This window comes from Macaca thibetana, chromosome 4, assembly GCF_024542745.1.
Source record: "Macaca thibetana thibetana isolate TM-01 chromosome 4, ASM2454274v1, whole genome shotgun sequence".
Lineage (NCBI taxonomy): Eukaryota > Metazoa > Chordata > Mammalia > Primates > Cercopithecidae > Macaca > Macaca thibetana.
In genome coordinates this window covers 166,251,310-166,273,313 of record NC_065581.1, presented here as the reverse complement: position 1 = coordinate 166,273,313, position 22,004 = coordinate 166,251,310, and the positions used below count along the sequence as shown (strand labels likewise).

General features: G+C 53.2%; 1 protein-coding gene across 3 annotated transcripts in view; it reads left to right on the top strand.

Moving 5' to 3' along the window:
- Nucleotides 1-22,004, top strand: part of FRMD1 (FERM domain containing 1) — a 34,261-nt gene that overhangs the window by 5,593 nt on the left and 6,664 nt on the right. For all 3 annotated transcript variants that reach the window (XM_050787085.1, XM_050787086.1, XM_050787087.1), the window contains 8 exons: nt 14,133-14,212; nt 14,700-14,776; nt 17,453-17,639; nt 18,742-18,897; nt 19,446-19,511; nt 19,666-19,734; nt 20,420-20,594; nt 21,205-21,501. In XM_050787085.1, the coding sequence (XP_050643042.1) occupies nt 14,133-14,212; nt 14,700-14,776; nt 17,453-17,639; nt 18,742-18,897; nt 19,446-19,511; nt 19,666-19,734; nt 20,420-20,594; nt 21,205-21,501 (1,107 nt within the window). The remainder of the gene's footprint in view (nt 1-14,132; nt 14,213-14,699; nt 14,777-17,452; nt 17,640-18,741; nt 18,898-19,445; nt 19,512-19,665; nt 19,735-20,419; nt 20,595-21,204; nt 21,502-22,004) is intronic.

The following is a 22,004-nucleotide window of genomic DNA, read 5'->3' as shown; positions in this document are numbered from 1 at the left end:
AGAGATAGCAGGTGGTGTTGGGGGGTTCTGAGGGTGGAGTGTGGGGGTCCTCCAGAGGTCCAGTGGCAGCTCCTTGGGGAAGGACCTCCCCTCCCAGCAGGGGGTGCAGGGCAGGGCATCTCTCCTGATAACCAAGAATCCATCGCCCAGGCGGGGCAGGTTCCCGGTGGCCAAGGATTCTCCCAGTGTAGATGCTGATGATCCTCGGTGTTGGGGAATTGCAGACAGGTCACGAAGCCGGCAGCCCTGGCCTGGACGCCTTTGTCTGGCTTCTAACCCTGTTTCCGTTTCAACTGAGGCACAGTGTCTGTGTAGTCAACTGCCCAGATGCTAAGGGGAGAGCTCATGGGCATTTGCATTTGCCGTGTGTCTGAGCACAAGGGCCAGCAGTGGGGAGGCCTGGGAGGCAGGAGGCAGGGGTCCTTGAGTTCTGAGGGTCAGGGCAGGATGAGGGTCTGCAGCACTGGGACAGCCTCGAGCAACAGGAGGGGCTGGGAGGGTGACCCGGAACAGCTCCCACCAGCAGCCAGGCGGGCGCACACAAAGGGAGATTGCTGGCTGATCAGCCAGTGTTTGCTTTGGAGGCGCCTTTACCCTGTGGAGGGAGTTCCCAGGTGGAAGGACTTTCCAACTCCTGCCGACCAACTCTTTCTCGCGTCCCTCTTGACGCTGTCCCCTTTCTCCCTGTCCCCTTGACCCTGGACGTTTGAGACAGCCTGTGGCCGAGCTCACTGGCCTTGGGGACAAGAAAGGAATCTCTGTCACCTTTCCTCCCGGTGATCCAGGAATCTGCCTCTGAGGAGGAGGACAGACTCAGAACTGGCCCCTCAACCTCCCTGGGGCTGTGGCTTGGCGCCTCCACCCAGCAGAGCCCCGTGGCCCCAGGGCCTTCTTGACCCCAGGACACCCTTCTTGGTTCTGGTCAGAGTCCTTGCTTTGGAGATTTGGACTTTTTTAATGGGAAGTACTTGGATTTCTTACTTTAATTATCTCGTAAGTTGTAAATTGTGTACATTTTTGAGACATTTTATAAATTGTGTACATTTTTGAAGCCTATAGCAAAAAACAAGAGATGCAATTTGGGGCTTGGATATAGAGACAAGGCAAAATAAGACAGAGACAGAGAGGGATAGAGAGAGGGTGGGCTCCACCTGGCCTGGCCTTGGCCCTCACTGCCTGGAGCTTGCTCCTGTGGCAGTGAGCGAGGGTGCCGGTGTCCAGCACCTTGGCCAGCCCTACAGGAGTCTCCTGCTGTCACGCCAGTGTCAAGGGTGGCAGAGCACAGTGGGGGAAGCTCAGGCCTTTTGTTCAATCAACAAGCACTTGTGGAGCTCCACGGTGTGTCCCGATCTGCCTGCCAGGAGCTGGGAGGACGACTCTCACCGGGAAGAGAGTGAGGAGGCTCTGGAGGGTGCATGTGGTCCCCACCCTGCTGGGTTCAGGGGAGCCTATAGCCAAGGCCAGAATCTCCCCTTCCAGCAGCAAGATGTATCCTTCTGATCCCATTTCTCTCTACAGATAGTGTGTGTGTGTATAGATACATAGAGGGAGAAAGAGAGAAGCTGATTTATTGTAAAGAACTGGCTCCTGTGATTGTTGGAGGCTGGCAAGTCTGAAATCTGCAGGGCAGCCTGGAGACCCAGGGAGAGCTGCTGTGTTGAAATCTGCAGAGCCAGCCAGCAGGCTGGAGACCCAGAGAGACCCACTGTTGAAACCTGAGACCCCACTGTTGAACCCACTGTTGAAGCCAGCCAGCAGGCTGGAGACCCAGAGAGACCCACTGTTGAAACCTGCAGAGCCAGCCAGCAGGCTGGAGACCCAGGGAGACCCACTGTTGAAACCTGCAGAGCCAGCCAGCAGGCTGGAGACCCAGGGAGAGCCACTGTTGAAACCTGCAGAGCCAGCCAGCAGGCTGGAGACCCAGAGAGACCCACTGTTGAAATCTGCAGAGCCAGCCAGCAGGCTGGAGACCCAGAGAGACCCACTGTTGAAATCTGCAGGGCAGCCTGGAGACCCAGGGAGAGCTGCTGTTGAAAATTGCAGGACAGGCTGGAGACCCAGGGAGAGCCGCTATTGCCATCTCGAGTCCGAGGGTCATCAGGAGGCAGAGTTCCTTCCTCCATAGGGGACCTCAGTCTTTCCCTCTTAGTCCTTCAACCAACTAGACGAGGCCCACCACAGTATGAAAGTCATCTGCTTTACTCAAAGTCTACTGATGTAAATGTCTCCCTCCCTCCCTCCTCCCTCCCTCCCTCCCTTCCCTCCTTCCTTCCTTCCTTCCTTCCTTCCTTCCTTCCTTCCTTCCTTCCTTCCTTCCTTCCTTCCTTCCTTCCTTTCACTCCGTCACCCAGGCTGGAATGCAGTGCTGTGATCATGGCTCACTGCAGCCTCAACCTCACGGGCTCAGGTAGATCCTCTGGCCTCAGCCTCCTGAGTGGCTGGGACTGCAGATGCATATATTGTAGCAGGACGAGCCGCAGACAAAACTCCTCAGACACCAGATTAAAGAAGGAAGAGGTTTTCTATTCATCTTGGAGCGTCGGCAGACTCGCATCTTAAGAGCTCTCCGAAAAAGAAATTCTTGACCTTTTTAAAGGCTTACAACTTTAAGGGGTCTACGTGAAAGGGTCGTGATAAATCGAGCAAGCGTGGGAAACGTGACTGGGGGCTACATGGCTTAGCTAACAGAACAAAAAGTTTTACAATGGTTTTTTCATACAGCGTCTGGGATTTACAGATAACACAAGTAGTTTAGGTCAGGGGTTGATGTTATTATTATTACTTTTTTTAACTCCTAGGGCCAGGTGGTGGTGTCAAGGTTGTCTGGCTGTTTATCTTACTTTGGTTTCTTTCTAACTTTTTGCTTTCTCTCTCCTCCTGTCTTGTGAACTAGGCAAGGTGAGGGGAGTAGTAGTGGTCTCCTTCCTTATCCCCTGCTTTGAGAATTTTCACTAATTAATGGGAGTTCTCACCTTTGTTTTTACTTTTTGAGTCTTTTGCGAGACAGGGTGATAGTGTTTTATGTAATACACTTTTGTTGAAGTTTTCTGACGAACGATGGTAGCTACAAAACCTTTTATCATTTGAAAGAGTAAGTGTAACACACAGGGGAGCAGCAAGCAAGTTTCCATTACTAGTAATACACTTACCGTGAGGGTTTTACATTTTCTTATAGCTGAAAACTATTTTCTAAATGAAGACCTAGGATCAAACCTGAGTTAAACCTGTACAGGCCCATGTACCAACTTGTCTTAAGCAGGCACATGTCCTAAGCAGGTTGGTTTTTTTTACTGGGTCTTAAAAGGTTTTTCTTAGCGAGTAACACAGTATTTTTTAATAACAGAAGTTTTTAAGAGCCAGACGCTTGAACTTGGGGCGTCTGTTTGGGGAAAGGGTTAAAGTTATCTTGAGGCATTAACTCTTTTGCTTCTCAAGGCCATTGGTCTCTTATGTTAGCCTTTTTATAAACATAACATGAAGAAAATTGGCCGGGCACGGTGGCTCAAGCCTGTAATCTCAGCACTTTGGGAGGCCGAGACAGGCGGATCACGAGGTCAGGAGATCGAGACCATCCTGGCTAACACGGTGAAACCCCGTCTCTACTAAAAAACACAAAAAACTAGCCAGGCGAGGTGGCGGGTGCCTGTAGTCCCAGCTACACGGGAGGCTGAGGCAGGAGAATGGCGTAAACCCGGGAGGCGGAGCTTGCAGTGAGCTGAGATCCGGCCACGGCACCCCAGCCTGGGCGACAGAGCAAGATTCCGTCTCAAAAAAAAAAAAAAAGAAAAACATAACATGACAAAACATCTAGGCTACAAGCAATGTTTTCAGCCAACTGAGCAAATAGGTTTTTTCTTTTTTTGCTAAAGGAGGAGGTTCTGGTAACTTCTGGTTTATATGTTTAAAAATGACTGAAAGACTCGGAATTGTCGCTGGGTTGGATGGGTCTGGGTTTCCTAAGTAGCATGTGTACAGTGGGGATACCTTATATAGGTGTTTCTTCTAGCATGGTTATAAGGGTAGCAACAACAAAACAATGTACAGAGTATTCATATCCAGCAAGGACAAAAGAGGTCCTTACTTGGGAAAAAGGTTGAATACAGTGACAGATCAATAGGAAAACAGTTAGTATTACAGGAAAACTATTAATCTTAAGATTTTTAACTACATTTACTTGCTTGATGAGTCCTCAAGCTTCGGCCGTGCGTAAACTAGTCAGCTGCCGGTGTGTGACTAGAGCAGGGCTTGTTGTCTCCTCAAGCTTCAGTCGTGCATAGACCGGTCAGCCTCCGGCGTGACCAGAGCAGGGCTGTCGTCCTCAGCAGCAGCTTGGTGTCGTCTCAGGATCAGCCGGGTTGGGTGATCTGTGTCCTGCTGGCTGGTTTACTTGTCCTCATCTGCCGGTGTTAGCTGACTGTGGTGGATCCAAGACACAACACCTGCAACTTTAACAGCAGTGGGAGTGGACAAGGTTACAGTATAGGGCCTATCCTATATGGGTCCTATTAAAATTAGATTTTACTTTAAACAGAGTCAGTAGATTTAAAGGGGTGTCAAGCTTATAGGCATTTCCATTTATGTAATCATCAACACTTTATATGGCTATTTTTAAAGCCTGCATTTGCTTCTTTAAGGTTAATTCCTTTAGTTTCTGGAGGTCACCTTTAATTTGACCTATGATTTGCGGGTGGCCGACCGAACAAAATCTTATAGGGCAAATACCTAGTTTGTTTGGTGGGGTGCCCCCGACTCGGAGGAGGACCATAGGCAAAAACGTGATTTTATCTTAAATGAATTTTCTGGCAGTATTTTTTTTTAGTAGCTGCTCGAGTGTCCAGTTCATGCGTTTTACCTTTTCTTGAACTTTGTGGCCAATAGGCTGTGTGTAACTTTTATTTTATTTTTAACAGTCTTGTTAAATTTTGCATTATTTTAGCGACAAATGCTGGCCTTTAAAGTTAGAGGTAGTCTAAACCTGGAGATAATGTCTTTTAACAGAACTTTAGTCACTTCTTATACTTTTTCTGTCCTGGTGGGGAAAACTTGAACTTACCTTGAAAAGGTGCAAACAAGCACTAGCCTGTACCGATAGCTTCCAGCACGGGGCAGTTCTGTAAAATCTGTAAGCAAGTTTTCACAAGGTATGGCTCTTTTTCCTGTTTAAGTTTTTTAGAGGAGGGGTTCTTCTCCCCCCGCCACCCCCCTTTGTAACTCTATTTAGTGGCTTAGCCTTCAGCGAGAAATTGGAATCCAGATACGGCAGAATCTTGCTGCTTTTAACTTCTAATGTGACCATGGGCTCCCGGGAGCCTAATGGGATGGTGCCTAGTCTGCCCTGGTCTTTACTTTACATTTGTTAGCTCCTGTCAGCCTGAACGGATCAGTATTTGGTTCCTCCAAGGTGCAGCAGCCCTTGGCCGATGGCCTCTTTGTCTTGTGGCCTTGGCCAATTCCTTTATTGCCTTTTGAACATTTACCCTCCTAGTGTCTTTTCTTTTTGCAGTTCGCACATTAATCTCTCTCTAGCCTTGTCTGGCTCTTGAATCTTTGCCTAACTTGACTTTTTTCACGTTTATATCCACGTCCACGTCTTCTCACATTGCTAATTTTTTTTTATAAGAGCTGTTGCTAACAGATTGGCTTTTTTTCTTAAGTCTTTAATTTAGTTTTTTTTTTTTTTCCTGAGTTTTCTTGCTCTCACGGCCAGTCGGTGGGGCCAGGCAACGGCACGGGCCCTGCCCCTGCGCACTGCTCTCTGTCTCTCCTGTGTGCTTCTGATTCTCTTTTTCACCTTTACTCTTAGTCTTTTTTTTTCCTTTTGCTCTTTTCCAGTTTTGTCCCTTGGTCACAGTTAACATACACCTTGGTGGCCACTTTTATAGACTAGGTAGTATTCATGCCCGCAGCTTCTGCTTGATGTTACCCTGGGTTTGCTTTACAAATGAGTATTCACTATATACTGATTTCCAGCAGCCTCAGGGTTCAATGGGGTGTAGAGCCAGAATGCTTTATAGAGTCCCTTATAAAACTGACTTAGGTTCTTGTCAGCTCCTTGAAGCATTCCTGAAATCTTTTTTATATTCCTTGCTTTTTTCTACGAAGTTTTAGCCTCTGCAGAAGTGCTTCTTAGTACCTCTGCAAACGCTGAAGCTGAGTTGCATTCTCTGGGTGTTTTTTTCCCCTTTTTCCTAGAGTTTAACAGGCTCTTTTCTTTGTATAATTTTCCATGCACTTGGAGGGTTAAACAGGCATACCAAGAGTCAGTGTAAATGTTTACAGTCCTACCTTCACTGAGTTCTAAGGCCCGAACTAAAGCAATGAGCTCAGCTTAACGACAGTGTCCAGGGTTACCACCGCATGCTCCGCACATCTCTCTCCTTGTGGGTTGATGAAGCTGTTCCCGTCCACGAATAGCTCCTGGTCTACTGATGCCCAAGGCTGGTCCTGGAGGCCAGGTCTGCTGGAGTAAACTGGAGTCCAACACCTCTACACAGTCGTGCTCGACAGGGCTTTAGCTGCCGGGAGCAAGGTGGCGGGTTCAGGGTGTTTCCAGTTTAGTAGATCAATGGTTGAAAAGAGTTGATAGATGAAAGTATGTTGCCCCCCGCCCCCCCAGATGTGGGCCTGGTCATTATAATAGACAGGTCCTTGCATCTCCCTGAGAGGCATTTACATAGCTCGAGCAAGCCCAGATCTAAGACGGCCACTTGACTATCTTGACTTCCTTCCTTGGCCTCTGGAGGCCCCATCCTCCCCTCCAAGGTGAGACCTGGGGCGTGTTAGCTCCTGAATCTCGTTTCTGAGGGGGCTGTTGGCCTCGGTAAAGTGGGGTAGTAGGCTGGGACATATGGAGAAAGAATTTCTATTATCTCTGGTAGCTCCTGCAAAAGTGGCTTCTCTTGCTGTTTCTGGGACTCCCTTTTTAACTTTGTGTCTGCTGGCGAAACCGCTCTTACTTTTACTTTTGGCTTTTTTGCAATAAGCTGTTAAACAGGGCTAAATTTATGCTGGTTTTGTCTATATTATATTTAACCATGAGTCAATATAAAGGAATTTGATCTAGGTACACCAGCTATCCTCCCACCCCTGTCACCACCTTAAATACATGGCCAATTGTTCTCTAACTATAGTTCCTTCAATGGGCCATCCAACACCAACAGAGGGCAGTTCTAATTCACACAGAGTTCTTAACCTCTAGGGGGTTAACTTAACTCTATAATCTCCTGCAAAACCTTTCTAAAGGTTCTGTAACATGCATTTAATAGAGTAAGTTTTGATGATTTGATGACTTTCTTTTTTTCTTTTTGAATTTTTTTTTTTTAACACAGTTCCTAGCGGAGTGGGCTTACTTTGTGTCTGACCTATTTTTTTCTCGAGACAAAACAACATTTACACTACAAGAAGGAAAGGGTAAAAGGTCACTCACTCATCTAATTCACACTAAATAAAAATCAAAACTAAAACCAAAGTGTTGTTAAAGGCACACCTGTTCGTCAAGCAATTTAAGCCAAGTTAAAATCAGAACCAAAACCAAAGTGCCAATAAAGGCACGCCTGTTTATCAAGCAATTCAAGTCAAGTCAAAAACAAAAACCAAAGTGCCGGTACAAGCATGCTGTGGGTGATCAGGCCACGCTTCCACTCAAATGGAGTGGGCAAGTTCCAAAGACCAGTCTTACCAAGTTTCAGATGTCCGGATTTCAAGTGCCAGTTCCTTCCCGGTGTTCAGCCACTGCGTTGATCCTCCACGGGGGCCTGCTGTGCACTGCTTTGACTAGGCGTTCCACCGGGGCAAATGCCTACCCGGGAGCGCTGTCAGGATCCACATCGCTCAAGCTGGCCAGAGTCCCCCGCAGGGATGCTCTACAGGGCAGGCATAAGCTGCCTAAGGGACTGCCTTGACCATCCGTTAATCGGTCAGGGAACCAAGAAATGTAGCAGGATGAGCTGCAGACAAAACTCCTCAGACACCGGATTAAAGAAGGAAGAGGTTTTTTTATTTGGCCGGGAGCGTTGGCAGACTCACATCTTAAGAGCTCTCTGAAAAAGAAATTCTTGGCCATTTTAAAGGCTTACAACTTTAAGGGGTCCACATGAAAGGGTTGTGATAAATTGAGCAAGCGTGGGAAACATGACTGGGGGCTACATGCATCAGCTAACAAAAAGTTTTACAACGCTTTTTTCATACAGTGTCTGGAATTTACAGATAACACAAGTAGTTTAGGTCAGGGGTTGATGTTATTATTATTACTTTTTTAACTCCTAGGGCCGGGTGGTGGTGCCAAGGTTGTCTGGCTGTTTATCTTACTTTGGTTTCTTTCTAACTTTTTGCTTTCTCTCTCCTCCTGTCTTGTGAACTAGGCAAGGTGAGGGGAGTAGTAGTGGTCTCCTTCCTTAATACCACCACAGCCAGATACCTTTTGTATTTCTCTGTGGAGTCGGGTCTCATTATGTTGCCCAGGCTGGTCTCCAACTGCTGGGCTCATGCAATCCACCTGCCTCTGCCTCCCAAAGTGCTGGGATTACAGACATGAGCCACCGCACTCAGCCTGAGTGTTGCCCTCATCTTAAGAATGTCTTCACGGTGACATCTAGACTGCCTTGACCATACAGCGGGGCACTCTGGCCGGGCTAAGAAGGGTGCACCCATCACCAGAAGTGATGATGTCTGCTGTCCCACTTCTAGGGGTGTGGAGGTTTAGGGGACAGTGACGATTTTGAGAAACAAGTGGCTTTGTCTTCCAGATTGGTGTTGCCGCAGGAATTGTTCTCATAGTGTTTGACGTTAAGCACTAGGAAGGACTAAGCTTGAAAAATTCATTTTCTCTCCTTCTCATTGTGATTTGAGGTGGAATTTGGAAGGACACAGCAGGGTGATTTAGGTAATGAACGTACAAATAAAGGGCCTTTTGCTGACCTTACTGAGGCAAAGGTAACCCCAGATCCTTTAGCAACCCCAGATCTGCTACTCATGCTGCAAACACTGAAGTTCAAGCTCGAGTACCCAAATGGTGAATTCGGGGGAGTCAGGACCAGAGAATGGTGATCCAGACCTTTTCACTCAGCATTTGCTTAGACCAGGCCTTGGTAGAGTTTTTCTGTAAAAGGCCACATAGTAAATATTTTGACTTTGCAGTACGAAAGCAGCTATGGACACGACGTAATAGAACGATTGTGGCTGTGTTCCAACAAGATTTTGTTAACAAGAGCAAGTGGCTGCTGGGGTTTGGCCTGGGGCCCTGGTTTGCTAACCCCTGGCTTTGAGGGTCCTTGGCCTGTTAGGGAGTGGGGTGGGGACTCCCCTAGGAATGGCCTCTGCAAGCCTAGGCCTCCCCATCTGTGAGATGGGAGTAGATAACAGTGCCATCAGGTTAAAGATGTAAGGATTGGTTGAGAGTCTTTAGCACAGAGCATGGCACGCAGTGTCCAAGCAGCGAGTTGCTGTGATTGTTACCGATGAGGCCAAGTGTTTGATCCTCCCTGACACAAAAGGAAACTGGGGCTGGTGACACCCTGGAGCCTCCCCCTGGGTCTAACACCGTCTAGAAGAGCCGGGTACTAAGGATTAGAAAGACAGGCAGGGCGGAGAGTGACTGAGCCATGCACCCAGCCCTGCAGCCTCCCCTCTGGGTCTAATGCCATCTAGAAGAGCAGGGTTCTAAAGATTAGAAAGACAGGCAGGGCAGAGAGGGGCCAAGCCAGGCACCCGGCCCTGTGATGCCCTTTCTGCAGGCCTCTGTGGGTAAATCTTCCTCACTGGTGTCTTCCTTTATCTGCAGAACGTGCGAGCACTTGGGGATGGAGTATCTTCACATGTAATGCAGGTGGCTGTAAGGCAGTACTGCCATATCTGGGACTAATTTTTCCCTGTGGCTTTTATTCTCAGGACTGCAGGTTTTCTAATATAAATAAGAGTAGACAGTGCTCTGTATCCATGGGTTCTGCATCCTTGGATTTAACTAGCCTCATGTTGAACATACTCAAAGTAATAACAATAAATAGTACAACAATAAAATAATACAAGCTTAACAACACAGTATAACAAAGATTTCCACAGCATTTACATTGCATCAGGTTTTATAAGGAATCTCGAGATGATGTAAAGTGTACACGAGGATGTGTGTAGGGTACACACGAACTCAACACCATTCCCGGGTTTTGATATCCGAGGGGTGTCCTGGAACCAATTCCCAGCAGACACAGAGGGATTGTATGTTGTTTTAAGTCACCTGTGAGTCTGAACTACTAGAAGTACCTTTTGCACCACAGTCTTGCTGTCTGGTGGCTGCCCGCAGGGCTACCTCCTGCACTAGGTTCTGCCCAAGGATGGCGGTGACTATGAGGGTGGCCATGCTGCCCTCCAGGGTTCATGCTGTTCAGAGTCTGCTGGGGACCCTGCGTCCATGTCATTGGACCAGGTCCCTGGGCCCCCCCAGCATGAGGCTCCCCTGTTCTGCCCCGACACTGCACAAGGAAGGATGCTGGGTGATTTGACTCTTGACCGAGAGGAAATTGTGCCTGCCTGACTCCACTGCCCACTGCTTACTGCCCTGGGTTCTGGGAGTGCTGGTGTGAGGACAGTCTCCCCAGTGTGTTCTAGAAAGAACGCCTTACCTCTCCCAAACCTCTGTGCTTCCGGTGGGGGCTCGTGGCAGCCTGGTGCTTCCGGTGGGGGCTCGCGGCAGCCTGGTGCTTCCGGTGGGGGCTCGTGGCAGTTTGGTGCAGGGCAGGCAGGTCATGTTTGCTGCAAATTCAGATTTTTGTGACTGAGTTACAGGTTTTTTTCTCCCTGGGGAGCCTTGAATCTCAGAGGTGAAGGAGACCTTACTTAGGATTTTAAGACTTTATTTTTTACAGCAGTTATGGTTCACAGCAAAATTGAGTGGAAGGGAGAGATTTCCCATGTGAACTCCCCGCACGCACAGCCTCCTGTGCTGCCAACATCTCCCCAGGGTGGTGTGTCTGTCCCCGCTGAGGAGCCCACGGTGACCAGTGTCACGCAGTCTGGAGTGGACCTCGGGGCTCCCTCCTGGTGTGGCACGTTCTCTGGGTTTGCACAAGTGTCAAATGCCAGATGTCTGTCACCTTAGTGTCACAGAGAAGAACTTCATTACCCTGAAAGTCCTACGCTCGGCCTGTTCCTCCTCCTCCCCCATGACGGCTAACCCACGGCGCCTTCCACTGGCATCACAGCGGAGTCCCTTTCAACATGTCACACGGGGCAGTCGGACAGCAGGCAGCCTTGTCAGGTGGCTTTTGGCACTTGCCCTGCCTCTGAGGTTCCTCCAGGCTCCTGTTTCCAGTGCTCAATCACAGTCCACAGTCTGGCCCCGCCAGCAGGAAAGCAAGGCCTGAGCCAGGAGATGCCTGGTCAGGGACACAGGGCTGCCAAGTCCAGTCAGCCCAGAGGGCCGGAGCCAGCAGCCGGGTCTGGCAGGGTTCTGAGGACATTGGGGGAATCACGGCACCTCAAGGCCTCAGCTCCAAATCATGAATGGAGAGTGTGGAGCCCACGGACTCTCGGGAAGGCACGCTGACACTGCCGGCCCCGTGAGCCCTGCCGAGACTGGCCTTGCCACCGCTTCCGTCGGGTCCTCTTGATGAAGGGTAGGCAAGGCAAGCCCAAAGTTGGGACTTAGCCTCAGAGGGTTCTTGGCTTCACCCAGGAAAGAATTCGAGGGCGAACGGGTGGCATTAGACAGCAGCTCTTATGGAAGCAGCCATGCATGGCAGCAACAGAGGCACAGCTCGGTGCAGAGCCGGGCCCCCCCAGAGGTAGCACGCCCAGAGCAGCAGCTCAGAGGCAGGGCTGCACTCAGAATCATACCCACTTCTACTTATATACAAATTAAAGAGAAGATTATGCAGACATTTCTGGAAAAAGGCGGTAACTTTCACATCCTCGGGTTGTTGGCCTGGAAAGGGGCAGTACCTCCCAGGGTTGCCATGGCAATGGTAAACTGACCCGCGGCTGGTGGGCGTGTCTTATGGGAAGCTGCCTCCCCCATCTCTGTTTTAGCTAGTCCTCAATTTGGTCCAGTATCTGAGTCCCATTCCCCTGCCGAGTCAACTCATGCCTCCTACCTCACTCTGAGCCACCAGGCTGCCACGGATGGGGTGGCTTAAACCACACACATCTGTGTCTCAGTTCCAGAGGGTGGAATCCAAGGCCAAGGTGCCAGCATGCATGGCTTCTCCTGAGGCCTCTCTCCTGGGCCTGCCAATGGCTGCCTGTCTGTGTGGTCACATGGTCTTCCCTCTGTGTGTGTCTCTCTCTCTGCAGTTTCCATGTTTTTATAAGGATGTTGGTCTTCTTGGATGAAGGCCTACCCTAATGACCTCATGTTCACTCAATGACTTCTGTAAAAGCCCTATCTCGAAATACAGGAACTGAGGTGCCAGGGGCCAGGACTTCAGTGTATGCATCTGGGGGGCATGATTCCACCCTCAGCAAGGGCAACGCCAGGCTCCGCTGAGCCTGGAACACAGTGAGCTCCCTGGCCCCCGCGCCTCTCAGGACTGTCAGGCCCCGACCGTGAGGGCCGACAGGCTGGGCAGAAGCGGGGCTGACTGCTGTGACCCTGAGAGGCCACGTTCAGGTGGGCCCTGCCCGTCACCCCGGGCCCCATCGTAGCCTTCCCATGCATTGCCAGCCATGGCTCTGGCCCTGCCTTCACCTGGGGACCCCTGTACGGGAACTCAGCATGATGTTTTTGGATTCTGCTGGTTGACTTGTCACCAGGGAGGTATCTGTGAGGTGACGGTCAGAACTGGTGTGGTCGGTGGCCAGAGAATAAAGTAAAAGTTTCAGGAATAGCCTGCACCGCCACTGTTCCTGAGGCACCCACTGCTGCGGCCGGCAACTGCTCCCGGGCTCCTCTGGGCGGTGACTTCCCTCTCGAGTGTATTTCAGGGACTCAGTCCTAGGGCTGTGGGTTCCGCATCCTCGGATTTAACTAACCTCATGTTGAAAATACTCAAAATAATAATAAATAGTACAATAAAATAATACAAGCTTAACAGCACAGTATAGCAAAGATTTCCACAGCATTTACATTACATCAGGTATCATAAGGAATCTCGAGATGATTTAAAGTGTACATGAGGATGTGTGTAGGGTACACGCGAGCTCAACACCATCCCCGGGTTTTGATATCCGAGGGGCGTCCTGGAACGAATCCCCAGCAGACACGGAGGGATCATGCGTTGTTTTAAGTCACAGCACGAAGGGTATCTCTCTAGGTTTTATTTTCCTCTCTAGGAAAATTGTTTAATATTTCCAGGCCATAAAGAAAACACATGGTGGCAAATATTTTTAAAATATAGAAACACCTAATTTAGGAAGAAGCATCTCTTGCAGTTTCCAGGGAAACTAGGTTAACAGGTAAAACTCGGATCATTGACTTGAAGTTGATCAACTTAGTACTAGATTATAGACATCTCTATTTTTATTGATTGATTGATTGATTGAGGCAGGGTCTCACTCTTATCACCCACACTGAAGTGCAGTGGTACATTCATAGCTCTCTGCAGCCTTGAACTCCCAGGATGAAGCAATCTTCCTGCCTCAGCTTCCTGAGTAGCTAGGACTACATGCATGCACCACCATACCTGGCTAATTTTTTTTTTCCTGTGGTGACTGAGGTCTCATTATGTTGTCCAGGCTTGTCTTGAATTCCTGGCCTCAAGCAATCCTCCTGCCTTGGTCTCCAAAATTGCTGAGATTACAAGCTTGAGTCACCGCATCTAACCCTGACATCTCTATTTTTCAAATGACTCATTCCATAGCTGAGAGACGAGTGCCTGGGTTGCAGAGGAAGAGGGGAGGGATACATGTTGCTAAATTGCTTTCCCAAAGGGCGTGCCTGGAGCATGTGCCAGTTTTGAATATCAGCTTGTAATATTCCTGCACACTGGAACATCGTTTTAGTAAGCAAGCATTTGACACCCGCACGTGTGTTAGGATGCTCTTTGCATTGTCAGCCAAGGAAAGCCCCGTACACAGCATCAGTTGGAGACACGCAGTTTTCAGCTGTGCGTCTCTTCTCTCAAAGCCACACTCAGTTTTGAACAAATGGTGACACCTGAGAAGCATGGTGACCACTCTGATGAAGCCTTTTGTTTTGCTTTCAGACAATGAGTATATATTTATGGATTTGGAGCAAAAGCTCAGCAAGTACTTCTCAAAAGACTGGAAGAAAGAAACATATGAAGTAAGCATAGAGTGTGGGGTGGGAGAGGGCAGGGCACCACGGTGGACTGTGCTGGACCACAGGGATGCATGGGGTGGGAGAGGGCAGGGCACCACGGTGGACTGTGCTGGACCACAGGGATGCATGGGGTGGGAGAGGGCAGGGCACCACGGTGGACTGTGCTGGACCGTGGGGATGTGCTGCCTTCTGTCCACGCAGCTGCCCCGTCCGCAGGGGACTGCAGTGAGCCCAGAGGCTGCAGGCAGGTGAGCCCACCCCGAAGCGCGCCTTGGCAGATGTTCTTGAACGCTGTAGACCACGTCGCACTCAGAGTTTTCCCATAGAAATTACCATGAGTCGAGTTGTCAGCTCTGGCGGCAGACACCTGAGCTTCGGCTTTGAACTGAGTGTGAAGCAATCCAGGCCCCTCCCCCCGAAAGGGGAAGACAGGACAGCCAGGGGCACCTCCCTGTGGCTCACTGGCTCTTTCTTGTATTTTCCCCACCAGGAAAATGAGAAACCCAGAGCCCCTTTCGTGGCGTTCCTCCGGGTGCAGCACTACGTGGAAAACGGAAGGGTCATAAGGTAACGGCATGCTGACTTTAAAGGATGTTTCCTGGAATACTGAAAATCTGCCACATGACATAGAAGTCCCATGAAGGTCACACATTACATTTGAGTTTCTCCAAAAACAAACAAACAAACAAACAAACAAACAAACACCACTATATTGGCTGTTTGCTTTGGGGGAACACAGGAATTCTATTTAATTGAAAGGTATACAGACTGTGTCATAAATTGGTACTTCTATTTCTTTTTCTTTTTCTTTTTTTTTTTTTTTTTTTTTTTGAGATGGAGTTTCACTCTACTTGCCCAATCTCGGCTCACTGCAACCTCCACCTCCCGGGTTCAAGTGATTCTCCTGCGTTAGTCTCCAGAGTAGCTGGGATTACAGGTGGGCGCCACCACACTGGGCTCATTTTGTATTTTCTGTAGAGACGGGGTTTCTCCACGTTGGTCAAGCTGGTTTCAAACTCCCGACCTCAGGTGATCCACCCGCCTCGGCCTCCCAAAGTGCTGGGATTACGGGTGTGAGCCACCGCGTCCGGCCTAAAGTAGTGCTTCCTCAAACGCCAGGACTCGTACTCGCTAGGGGGGGTACACCGTCCAGGGCTGGGCGAGGCTTCCAGAGGCCGCTGGGCAAAGGGCTCCTGTGCTTTCTGCACGGCGGTTCTCGCTGTTCGCTGCCCACTCTGCAGGTGTCTAGTGGGAAGCTCTCCCCGGCAGGAGAGGAGAAGTTGTACCTCTGGTGGGCTGCACTCTAAACCAACAGGGGCCACTTCTTCCAGAGCTGCCTTAGAGTTTCTAGGAAAACAAAAGATGTCCCTCAGGAGGATCCTGAAACTTACTTCCAGAGCAGAGCTTCAGGGATTCGAGAACAGGGTTTTCCCTGGGGCGAAACCTAAGGGGGTTTCCCAGGAATTCCCTAAGTAGGCATCATCCCCCCCCAGTTCCAAAAGGGATGTGTCCGGTTGTGTGGAAGGTTCTAGGGAGTGAGGGGCGTGCGGGAGGGTTCTGGAGAGTGAGAGGCGTGTGGTGGTGTGGAGAGTCCTGGAGACACTGGTGTGTGGTTGTGTGGAGAGTCCTGGAGACACTGGTGTGTGGTTGTGTGGAGAGTCCTGGAGACACTGGTGTGTCGTTGTGTGGAGAGTCCCGGAGACGCTGGTGTGTGGTTGTGTGGAGAGTCCTGGAGACACTGGTGTGTGGTTGTGTGGAGAGTCCCGGAGATGCTGGTGTGTGGTTGTGTGGAGAGTCCTGGAGACATTGGTGTGTGTGTTGTGTGGGAGTCCTGGAGACATTGCTGTGGTTGTGTGGAGAGTCCTGGAGACGCTGGTGTGTGGTTGTGTGGAGAGTCCTGGAGACGCTGGTGTGTGGTTGTGTGGAGAGTCCCGGAGACATTGGTGTGTGGTTGTGTGGAGAGTCCTGGAGACACTGGTGTGTGGTTGTGTGGAGAGTCCCGGAGACATTGCTGGGTTGTGTGGAGAGTCCTGGAGATGCGGTTGTGTGTGTGGAGAGTCCTGGAGACATTGGTGTGTGGTTGTGTGGAGAGTCCCGGAGACATTGGTGTGTGGTTGTGTGGAGAGTCCTGGAGATGCTGGTGTGTGGTTGTGTGGAGAGTCCTGGAGACATTGGTGTGTGGTTGTGTGGAGAGTCCTGGAGATGCGGTGTGTGTTGTGTGGAGAGTCCCGGAGACATTGGTGTGTGGTTGTGTGGAGAGTCCTGGAGACACTGGTGTGTGGTTGTGTGGAGAGTCCTGGAGACACTGGTGTGTCGTTGTGTGGAGAGTCCTGGAGACACTGGTGTGTGGTTGTGTGGAGAGTCCTGGAGACACTGGTGTGTGGTTGTGTGTGGAGAGTCCTGGAGACATTGGTGTGTGGTTGTGTGGAGAGTCCTGGAGACTTTGGTGTGTGGTTGTGTGGAGAGTCCTGGAGACACTGGTGTGTCGTTGTGTGGAGAGTCCTGGAGACTGGTGTGTGGTTGTGTGGAGAGTCCTGGAGACGCTGGTGTGTGGTTGTGTGGAGAGTCCTGGAGACATTGGTGTGCGGTTGTGTGGCAGGTTCTGGAGAGTTCGGGGGGTGTGAATATGTGGAAGGTGGGGGGTGTGTGAATATGTGGAAGGCGGGGGGTGTGTGAATATGTGGAAGGTTCTGGAGAGCCTTGCAGAGGAGGTCTGGAAGGTATTGGGTTGATGGATGGAGCTACCTGGTGTTATGGGGCCAGTTTGGGGGAATTACATGAGAAGATCTTGTACCTGCATCTTGGGCGAACCTCCCGCCCAGCCCCTGTGATTAATGAATACCAGCCATGGCCAGGCCCCGTGCTGGGCGGTGAGCTCTGGGAGCCAGGTCTGTCCACATCCAGGGATTTGAGTCGCCCAGACTCTGTGCAGCTCTCCTGCACTGGGGCCTGGCTTGATGGAGGCCGAGCTCACTGGGGAAGGAGCGGGACCTCGGGCAGGTGGAGCCTCATCCAGCGGCTGCTTGGTGGCAGCAAGTCACCTGCGTCCTGCTCCAGGAAGAGTGCGGGCCTGTGCCTCGCTGGCCCTGCAGGGACACAGCTGTGGGTAGAACAAGACAGGAACAAGGTACCAGGGGCTCAGGACAGCCCTGGGAGCTGGCGTGGGGAGGGACAAGGCAGGGCCAGAAGGGCCGGGAGTCCCCACGCTGTCCTTCCTGGAACTCACTCCCCGCCGCCTTCCAGCGACCACAGGGCACGGCACCTGTACTACTGCCACCTGAAGGAGCGTGTGCTGAGGTCGCAGTGCGCCCACCGGGAGGAGGCCTACTTCCTGTTGGCTGCCTGCGCGCTGCAGGCTGACCTGGGCAACCACCGGGAGCCGGCCCACACCGGGAGGTACTTCGAGCCACACTCCTACTTCCCGCAGTGGGTAAGGTCGGGGCCTGCCACCTCCCAGCACCGTTGGCCTGGTGCCTGTCCACCTCCACCGGTGCCGTCTGTAGGAGCAGGGGCCTGGGGGCCTGGCAGGGGATGCTGGAGGGATGGACACAGGGCAGTCATCTGTCCTTTTCTCCTGAAGACCCAAGGGTCCTTACCACCCCCAAAGGTGGGCGGTGTGGGAGGAGTGGCCCAGAGCAGGTAGGTCTGGGTGCCTGTGCTCCTGATGCACCCGGCCAGCTGTGTGGCCTTGCTCACTGGCTTCACCTCTCTGAGCCCCTCGGTAGCCTGGCTGTGGAATGTGACCACGCGGGCCTCATGGCTGTGAACCTTCCCGCTTCTCTCTCAGTATCCTGGGACCCGTAGGAGCCTTTGAGCCTCAGCTTCCTCACCTGTAAGGGAAGGAGTGCTGTACCCCTGGGAGGAGGGCCACGGAGAGGCGTGGGCCGTGCCGCTGTGTGCCCGGTCCCAGGCGCTGTCTGGCCTGCTGGCCTCGTGGGTTGATGGCTGTCACCCCGGGGATGCAGGCCCTGTTCCGGGTGAACTTTTAGGTTTCTCTCCTTGACCGCTCATCACTGTGTACCTCTCTATCCTGTGCACCTTGGGGCCTTCTCGCCTTTGCTCTGAGTGGCAGTCGCTGAGGCCAGGGTGGGGCCCAGCCAGGCTTCCTCCCAGCGCTGTGGACGCCACACCTGCCCTTGGCCTCTGGGCACATTTCCACCCTCAGTGATTCCATGTCCCTGTGGGTCTTACCCCCGTCCCGGTGGTGGCCCCAGCTGGTCCTCAGTGGGCAGGTTCCCAAGAGCCAGGGCTCGTTGAGAGTGGAGTCCCCACCTGCAGACGCCTGCGGAGGGCTGGCTGCTGCCATTTCCCTTGGGGAGGGTCCGAGGGGGACAGGAAATCAGACAGAGCCCAGGGCCAGAGCGGGCACCGAGACCATCTCTGGGTCTGGGCTCAGCAGTCAGGCCCCGGCCCTGCCCACTGAGGTCGGCACCAGCTGTGGGAGTCTGGGGAGGCTTCTCGGAGCAGGGGGCCGGTGAGGACGAAGGGGGGACCAGCAGGGGTCTGAGCTGACCTCTTGGCTCTGCCCTCAGATCACCACCAAGAGGGGGATTGACTACATCCTCCGGCACATGCCTGCTCTGCACCGTGAGCGCCAGGGCCTGAGCCCCAAGGAGGCCGTGCTGTGCTTCATCCAGGAGGCCTGCCGGCTGGAGGACGTACCCGTGCACTTCTTCAGGCTGCACAAGGTTGAGCCCAGGGCGGCCAGCGACAGGCCGGTCTCTGACTCCAGGCCAGGGATGGACAGAGCCTCCATGGCTAACAGTGGGACCAGGACCCCAGGCCAGGGATGGACGGAGGCCCCATGGCTAACAGTGGGACCAGGACCCCAGGCCAGGGATGGACAGAGCCTCCATGGCTATGGCTAACAGTGGGACCAGGACCCCAGGCCAGGGATGGACGGAGGCCCCATGGCTAACAGTGGGACCAGAACCCCAGGGCAGGCGTAACCAGAGCCCCCCAAGCTGACAGTGTTATCAGGACCCCGGGGCCGGCATGGCCAGGGCTCTCTTAGGTCATGGCTGATGTTTATTTAGCATGATGTAAGGCAGGCTTGTGCTGTGATAACTGTGCCTTTGGTCTGATGCTGGAGTGAATGAGACTGTCTGTAAATGGGCCCCAGAGCTCAGCCTGGTCCATGGAGGCCTTGGCCCCTAGCCAGACTGACCACACTCTGCCATCAGTGAGGCCCGGTGCCCCCAGGCCTGCAACCTGACCTCTGACCTGTGCCCTCTAGGATAAGAAGGAAAGTCACCCCACCGTGATCCTGGGACTGACCCTCAGGGGAGTGCACATCTACCAGGTGACTGGAGGGGCTACAGCTTCACAGAGCCCCTCCTCCTGCCCCCACCCCCTCCTCCCTTCCCCGCTGGGGTCTGGGCCGTGGAGCATCCCTGCAGTGGCCATGGGCGCTGGCTGGCCCCACCTGGACGCACCCTGCCTCTGCTGTCCCGCAGGAGGTGGACCGCGCTCCGCAGCTGCTCTACGACCTCCCCTGGCCCCACATTGGGAAGCTGGCATTTCTGGTGGGTGTCTGGGGAGTCCCCGTGCCCGGGAGAGCCTGGGCAGGTGCGGCTTCATCCTTGGGGCATTTTCTGGGCATTTTTTCCCGACGAGGTGCAGGTCCCTTCCTGCCGGCCTCTCGGGAGCCTCAGGGCCGTCCTGGCCTCACGGGCTCTGTGCCTGACCCTGGCCCTGCAGGCATTGGGTGTTTAGCTGCCCGGTGAGGTCTAGTTGTTGTTATCGCTTGAAAACTTCTGGCTTTCAATTGAGAAAACCAAGGGAGAAAATAAGAGCAGGTCATAGAAACGCACTTGTGTGGCCTCTGTGCCTCTCGTCTCGGCCCCAGAGCTGTCACCCAGGGCCACCCCACAGCCCGGGTGCCGGGCGTAAAAGGGCAGCGACTGTGGGGGCTGCTGGGCAGCAGGCTTGCTCTGGACAACCAGACCGAGGTCTTCCCATCCCACCCCAGACCTCCGCTCCCCTCACGCAGCTGCGGGCACTTTCTAGCCAAGAGGGCTGTGTCCTCTCAAGCAAGGGCAAAGCAGAGCATGCCCTGAGCACAGTGCCCGTGAACAGCCGTCTGCACTGCAAAGTGAAAACCTAAACCCCGTCCCCCTGGGGGCCATGACTGACACTTAAAATCATCCTTTCCCGTTGCTAGCGTGGTTTTCCACCTGTGGGGTGGCACCTTCTCTCCTGTTTGTTCAGGGGAAGAAGCTGGAGATCCAGCTGGACGGGCTGCCCGCGGCACAGAAGCTGGTTTACTACACGGGCTGCACCTGGCGCTCGAGGCACCTGCTGCACCTGCTGCGCGCCAGCCACCAGCTCCACCTTCGCGTGCGGCCCACACTGCGGCAGCTGCGACAGCGGGAGGCGGCAGAAGGTGGGGCTGGGCTAGGCGCGCTGGGTTCCGCAGCCAGACTGCGCCTTCTGGGCTGGGCTGGGCTGGGCGCGCTGGGCTCTGTAGCCCGGCTGCACCTCTGTCTCTCACTGTTGTGGCCTCCTGGCTCCCGCATCCCCCAGATGCTCAGGTTGAAGGGTGAGGTGGTGGCCCCCCAGCTCTACCCAGAGTGGAATTCTATAGATGGGGCTGGGGGAGGCTGAGGGCTTGAGGAGCTGCCTGAGGTTTCCACTTCTCAGTTTCCTAGTCTGTTTCCCACCTCTCTTCCCATCATGTGCCCACAAAGAGCAAGAAACGCAGGTTCCGACAAGGCTTCAGTGTTTACCCACAGACCTGGTCTCCCTCCCTGTTCATGTCCTCATCTGAGCACGAGGCCTGGCCTCAGTGTTTACCCACAGGCCTGGTCTCCCTCCCTGTTCATGTCCTCACCTGAGCACGAGGCCTGGCCTCAGTGTTTACCCACAGGCCTGGTCTCCCTCTCTGTTCATGTCCTCATCTGAGCTGTGGGTGTGCGTTTCTGTCTCCCGGGCTCTTCCTCCTGCATCAGCGGGGATGGTCCCTCTCCAGCTCGTCCTCACTGTGCTCCCTGCAGAGAAGCAGCGCTACCGGGAGTCCTACATCAGCGATGGGCTGGAGCTGGACCCGGACAGCAGGGGCTCCCCGGGCAGCGGGGTCAGCAGCCAGCACTGCCCTCACCGCCTCTCACGCCACTCCACCGACAGCCATGGCAGCTCCCACACGTCAGGCATCGAGGCCGACTCCTGGCTCAGGGAATCCAGAGAGATGTCTGTGGACACACCCTTGGAGGTCCAGGGTCTCCATGAGAAGGAGCCGTCCTCCAGCCTCAGGACCAGCCGCAGCCACCCCAGCATATGGGGTGACAGCCAAGGTGGGCCTGAGGGAGATGCCCAGGCCCCAGGGACAGTGAGTGCAGCCCAGCCAGCCCCAGCTTGGCTGACCCTGGACGCTGAGGCAGCAAAGCCCTGGCCTGCCCTCCAGTGGCCAGACGTGAGGGGCTGGGGCTGACTGTGACCTGAGTCCCGGGAAATGTGCCAGAACATGCCGGAAGGACAGAGATGGCAGGGAGGAGCTGCCTGCAGCCTGCCGTGCCTGAGTCCCCGTCCCCGCCAAGAGGCAGCCGCAGGCTGGCATCAGACAGGAGAGGTGGGGTCCTCTTGGGGTTGCAGATGAGTCCGGGTCCTTTAGCTTTCTTGGAAGCCGATCTCAGGAGCCCCTCCCACACCTAGGAAGCCCCCTGGCTCCTACAAAGCCCCCCGACTTCTAGGAAGCCCCCCATTCCTAAGAAGTCCCATGAACTCCTAGGGACCCCCCAACTCTTAGGAGCCCCTACTCCTAGGAAGCCCCGTCCCACCAGCGCCCCTCCCGTCAGAA